Below are 6,640 nucleotides of genomic sequence, written 5' to 3'. Positions count from 1 at the left end.
TGACTAAACCTTGTCGAAACGTTGTACATTTGCTGTTATGTTAAACTTATATTAAAGTTTTTCTTCATTACCCATTCAAGTCGTTTCCAGCCATTATTAGTCTCAAAGTGGGTTCCTCGTCACCGAATTTGAATTCATCACGGCGATTAATCGAGGTTGTGTAAGTCTAAACGTTTATCTTTGTTATGACATGTATAACTTTTTAAGTATGTTCTCTCACCAATCTACTACCAATCATACCGTGAAACCATCTTTAAACTACGTAACCTTACCTGATGATGACAAAACCTTGTCGAAACGTTGTACATTTGGTGTAATGTTAAACTTATATTAAAGTTTTTCTTCATTACCCATTCAAGCCGTCTCCAGCCATTATTAGAGGCCTAATACATTCTTTGGGCGAATCACAAATGCATTAAGCCTCTACGTCACAGATTCTATTTTCAATTTCACCTTTGGTGAAAACATAATAAATCTGTAACATATATACTTATATATACTTATTAAACAGTTGGTCCGCTATATAATATCGAATAATAAATTAGACGTAATGCTATAACATTATTCACACACCTAAATTAATTCAGGTTACTATATGGTGAGTTAAAAAGAACTCAAACCCCCCATAAAGTTAAATCACTCGTTTGGACATTTGGAAATACCAAAGTCGTGCTAACGCAGGAATCGATCACCAAATTTTACTCTTATAGTCCCTTATATAAGCTGCTTATGATGATCAAATGATTGGAAATGGTCAAGCCATTAGCGTTCATTCGTGGTTCACGTGCGGTTGCTGCAAAAAATGGGGCTTGGGTGCGTTATAAGAGTGATAGTCAAATCCTACTATTCGGTTAGACAAGAGAAGTCCAACTGTTAGTGGTGGGTACTGTTGACTAGCCATGTTCTTTCTAATATTTGAATAACTAACACAAGGTAATTTCAAGAGAAAAATTCATATGTTCTTTCTAGTTTATGAGTTGTAAATTAGGGACAGTTATAACTGAGATAGCATTTGACGTAGATTTCCATGTAAAACAAACAAACAAACAAAAAATACAATGAAATTAGGCTCAAATATTAATTTAAACATAAGGTGTCCTAAAATTTAGAATGAAGAAAAAACTCTTTAGGATGAAAATAATTGCACATTAATTTAAATTACTCATCGTAACAGTAATACTAAGGTTCCTAGAAACTCGGTTAATGATAAGATACTTAAAACCATCGCAAAAAGAAAAGGTAAAATACATGGGACAAAACAATACTTACTAGCAGATACGCCTGTACATGTTCCAGGTTTCCTTTTCACCTCTATCCAGAAGCCTCCTCCGGATATGACATTGTTGGAATGGAAGTAAAACGTCAACTCTTTGAGTTGTCTTGGAAAATTAATCGTCGCTAAGTTAAAAAAAAAATCAAAATATAAAGCATGATGACCTTAAAATGGCGGCAATATTTTATTTCATCTTCACCTTTTTTTTATGCCATCAAGTATAATAATTAGAAATATCTCTAACAAGAATTTTCCACCCTCTTATAAAATTACGTAAGAGACAATTATTACTAGTTTGACAAACTGACTAAGATAATTAACAAAAAAAAAAAACGCTATGAAACTATTTGAAACATAAAATTGGTTAAAACGATTATGCTTTATGCGCGAGGTAATAACTGTATATTTAGACAATAAAAAAGGGGTAACAATCAATTAATCAGATAATGATTAAAAGTATATGTGAGCTTCTCTGTAGTTTGTACTTATTGATGAAAGCTTGGCGATGGACTTACTGGACTTTCCTCTCCAGCTGTTTCCACAGAAACGGCGATCATCCACCAGAAGGTAGTCTTCAGTACATGTACCAGTGTCATAGCTCGTAAGATCAAAGTCGTGAAATATCACCTCGAGCTCACAGGAGTCATCAACTCGTTTAATCCTATAAGTGCATTCCAAGTTACTCCGATAGGGGGCGGGGTAGCCATAGCTGCTAAAATTTCCCTCGCCTTCATAGAGGCAAAAATCACAGACTCCGTTTGAAACACCAACGGCAGTACCTTTAAAAAAAATAAAAATCAGACATCATGCTGACTTAAGACAAGAAGAACCATTATATTTATGGGATTGGAGAAAAAAAAACGACTAAGATTTAAGAAGAGTGGGAATTCTTAAGTATTAGCCAATGAGATATTAGTATACGATAACAGGAACTGAAATTCAAGTCTTAAATACAGTATGCATGTGAATAATATATATTTTGTGCGATTATTTTTGCACGTGATACCTAACAGCTTGGGTTCGGATCCCTGCCACACCAAACATGTTCGCCCTTTCAGCCGTGGGAGCGTTATATGTGACGGTTAATCCCACTATTCGTTGATAAAAAGAGTAGCCCAAGAATTGGCGGTGGGTGGTGATGACTAGCTGCATTCCCTCTAGTCTTACACTGCTATCGCAGATAGCCCTCGTGTAGCTTTGCGCGAAATTCAAAACAAACAAACAAAACCTAACAGCTTTTGAATGACAACGTGTAGCTTTTTATTTGCATAGAGAAGAGTATTCCAATAAAAATAACGTGACACAAACCAGGAGTAGCATACATAAACATCGACGTATAAAAATAACCTGACACAAACCAGGAGTAGCATACATAAACATCGACGTATAAAAATAACCTGACACAAACCAGGAGTAGCATACATAAACATCGACGTATAAAAATAACCTGACACAAACCAGGAGTAGCATACATAAACATCGACGTATAAAAATAACCTGACACAAACCAAGAGAAGCATACATAAACATCGACGTATAAAAATAACCTGACACAAACCAGGAGTAGCATACACAAACATCGACGTATACAAATAACGTGACACAAACCAGGAGTAGCATACATAAACATCGACGTATAAAAATAACCTGACACAAACCAGGAGTAGCATACATAAACATCGACGTATAAAAATAACCTGACACAAACCAAGAGAGCATACATAAACATCGACGTATAAAAATAACCTGACACAAACCAGGAGTAGCATACATAAACATCGACGTATAAAAATAACGTGACACAAAGATTAAGCCTAATGATTGGTTGCGAACTGTTAATTTAACTTTTGATTTATGTTTTCTGCTTTGTTGGATGTTATGTACAAATCTGTTTTAATTGTTTAATATACAGAGTAGCAAAATGTATTATAGTGCAAAACACTGTAGCATAATGTGCTTGTAGTACACTACAGTGAAGCATAGCAAAGTATAGTATAAAGTAATATAGTATATTAAAGTACAGTGTAGTACAACGTAATGTATTATAATAAAGTACAATGTAGCATAACGTAGTATAGTATGGTAAAAACAATGTAGTATAGTAAAAGAACAATAAAATATATTAAAGAAGAATGAAGTACAATATAGTGTAATAGAGTAAAAACAATGTAGTATAGTAAAAGAACAATAAAATATATTAAAGAAGAATGAAGTACAATATAGTGTAATAGAGTAAAGAACAATAAAATATGTTAAAGAACAATGAAGTACAATATAGTGTAATAGAGTAAAGAACAATAAAATATATTAAAGAACAATGAAGTACAATATAGTGTAATAGAGGAGAAAAACAATGTAGTATAATGTAGTGTAATAAAGAACAATATAGTGTAGTATAGTACACTGCAGTATAATACAGTAAAATACATTGTAGTGTAATATTATATACCGTATTGTAGTGTATCATAGTGCAGTACTGTATAGTATAATGAATTTAGTGCAGAACAGTGTAATATAATTTACTTTAATAATGTCAATAATTTTTAAAGCTTTCAAAACATGTGTTCATTAAATTGGCTAACTTAACTATAAAGTAGCCTCACAGTAGTACAGTATAGTAAGGTGTAAATTAGCGTAAGTTAAGAGAGTATAATCAAATGCAATGTAGTGTAGCGTAGTAAAATACAGCGTATTATATTGCCGTGTAGTAATTACAATAAGTTTTAACGCTGTCCAAATATATATGTTCAATAAACTTGCTAACTTAACTCTAAGATACTTCTAAAAAATAACCAAATAAATTCTAATTTGATATCAATTAATATCTTCAGAAATATTCTTTCTGTTTTGTTTTTTTACATCTTTATTAACGTAAAACGAATCGTTTAAGAGGATTTAACATCCAAGACAACACTGCAATATGCGACAAATCAATAACGATCGAAGTTTTTTATTAATCACCTAGGACTAAATTTGTAGCAGATAATGTGTACTTTATCGTACAGACTGTTCCAACACAGTCATTTGTACAAGCGGCGCACTTTAGCTGCCAGATTAACACAATGAATGATGGTTTAAAACAAATACAAAAAACAAACATTCTATTGTTCTTCTAAGGTACAATCCATGCCCGGTTGTATTATTCTGTTATTGAAATAGATGCCGAAACTGACTCAGCTGTCAGTTTCAACATCTTTATGAAATAGCTGTATGCGCGCATGCGCTCTTAGAAAATTTCTCCAACAAAACGGGAAACGGAAGCGTCATTTCTATTAGTCACGCTTATTAATTAACTTAAACTGTACTTTACTCACAGGCCTATCACCACGCAAAGAATTAAAATCGCATGTATTTTGGTGTGGTCAGTTTTGGTTTTCAACTTTCTTTATCCGATATTTAGAAACCTGTAGCATTGCGAGAACGGAACGTTTTTGCTGCATGATCTAGTGAGAAATATATAACAAGAAGGAATACAATGTCCCTTGAGGCGGTCATAGATTAGAAATTGGACAGTTGAGTTATTTCCATTTCCATATCAACCTGGACAATGAATTACTGACCTAAAACGCACATCAGATGCAACACAAAGGCTCGGGTTGTCTTGATTAACTCATTGATTAGTTGCGCTATCGCTTCGTGCGCTACGCACGTATGCTGACTAAAGTATGCCATGAAAGTTCCAGTTTTAAATATCTTTTGATTCCCTTCTTTACCACAGCAGATATTTTAAATATTTGAATTTTAAGTTGTTTTGTAGGACTGATAATAATTTTAGTATCTGTATTTAATAATATCATTGTTTGTTTCACGAGTAGCGGGGCATAGCGTAGTTGTTAACGTATCGGGCTGCTGAGCGTAATGTCCAAGGTTTGAGTCGCAATTTGCAACTGAATACATTTCGCACTTTCAACTGTCAGGTTGTTATAATTGTGACAGCTATCCCGTCATTCAGATGTAGGTGACAGGTACTGTTGACTGGTTGCACCCCCCCCCTTTCGTCAGAATTTCTAAATTAGGAATGGCTATGCTTGAATTTTGCTATAAGCTTATCTGTCGCTTAGGTTGAAAGTACCAAAACATATTTCTTTTTTTTCACTTTTTATATGCTAGGCTATACCCGTACTTATGCTGTTTAAAATATGCTAGTTTTTGTCGATTATTTCCAAATTGATGCCCAGAAAAACATGTTGTGTATTTGTTGGGCAATATTCATCCATAACCGTTATTGTAAACCGTATTTAGACGATTCAAACACTAATGCAGCGTCGGGTGAGAAGTTTTTGAGTTATTAGTTCATATATATATATATATACTCTTTATTTTGTCGTTTTATTCGAGTGTTTCTAAATGGGGTGGTTTGTTTGTTCTTTATTTCTTTTATTTTAGCATTTCCTGGAAACTTTTTTGGTATCTAATTTTACATATAAAGACTGCTGGAAAATCCGTGGGGAAAAAAATCTGTATTATAATATTTGTGATGACATTGTCTACTTACAAATAAAATAAAATAAAAACTTGTTCGAAACTTGACAAACTTACGTCTTTTGAGTTAAATTATGCCACTTATTCTTTTATAAGTTTCAATGAGGTTTAATGACAAGCAAGAGACGAGCTTGCTCCTCTTTATGATATAAAAAACACGTCCCCCGCTGGTACAGCGGTAAGTCTACGGATTTACAACGCTAAAAATCAGGGGTTCGATTCCCCACGGTGGACACAGCAGATAGCCCAATGTGGCTTTGCTATAAGAAACACACACACACATATATAAAAAGCAAACCTTCACGGCGCCATTAGCGGTTGTGAGTGGTACTGCGCCAGGAAACTTAAGGTTAAGTAAAACTAAGTCCGAGTTGAAAACAATTAACACCGTTAAATTCATTTTTGAAAAAAAGCGCGAAGTAATCGGTGAAAAATCAGCAAAATACAAAGAACCGAAGTCTTAGTCCGTCCGTGAGCCAGTAGTGAGTTTACGGACTTACAATTCTAAAATTCGGGATCGATTCCTGACAGTGAACAGAGTGCAGATATCTTATTTTGTAGCTTTGTGCTAAACAACAACTGAAGTTTTGAGTTAAAGCGATTTTTAGAATCAAAATTGATCATCTTTTTACCATTTAATTATCGAGAATGGGTAAAAATGTTCCGTCCACGTGTTAATTAGTATGCAGATTTGTACAAAAATTATGCCCAAGTTATAATTAGTAATTAATAATCTAATAGATCAAATGTGTGTACTCAAAACTATCTGAGGGCTATCTACACTAATCGTTCCTAATTTTGAAGTAATAGAACAGTGATAAGGAAGCTAGTAAAGACCACCCACCGCCAACTCTTTGGATATCCTAATCGAATAATAGGTTTGCC

At 33.8% G+C, this 6,640-nt stretch overlaps 1 protein-coding gene across 1 annotated transcript in view; it reads right to left on the bottom strand.

Moving 5' to 3' along the window:
* Window positions 1-2,052, bottom strand: part of LOC111087884 (cubilin-like) — a gene marked incomplete at its 5' end in the record, with an annotated part of 38,597 nt that extends 36,545 nt beyond the window's left edge. Inside the window, 2 exons of the mRNA XM_022396161.1 lie at window positions 1,270-1,398; window positions 1,789-2,052. Coding sequence (XP_022251869.1) covers window positions 1,270-1,398; window positions 1,789-2,052 — 393 coding nt within the window. The remainder of the gene's footprint in view (window positions 1-1,269; window positions 1,399-1,788) is intronic.
* Between the last annotated feature and the right edge of the window lie 4,588 nt (window positions 2,053-6,640).

This window comes from Limulus polyphemus, unplaced genomic scaffold (assembly GCF_000517525.1).
Source record: "Limulus polyphemus unplaced genomic scaffold, Limulus_polyphemus-2.1.2 Scaffold2802, whole genome shotgun sequence".
Lineage (NCBI taxonomy): Eukaryota > Metazoa > Arthropoda > Merostomata > Xiphosura > Limulidae > Limulus > Limulus polyphemus.
Note: the sequence above shows the minus strand (reverse complement) of the source record. Positions and strands in the feature narration are given on the sequence as shown.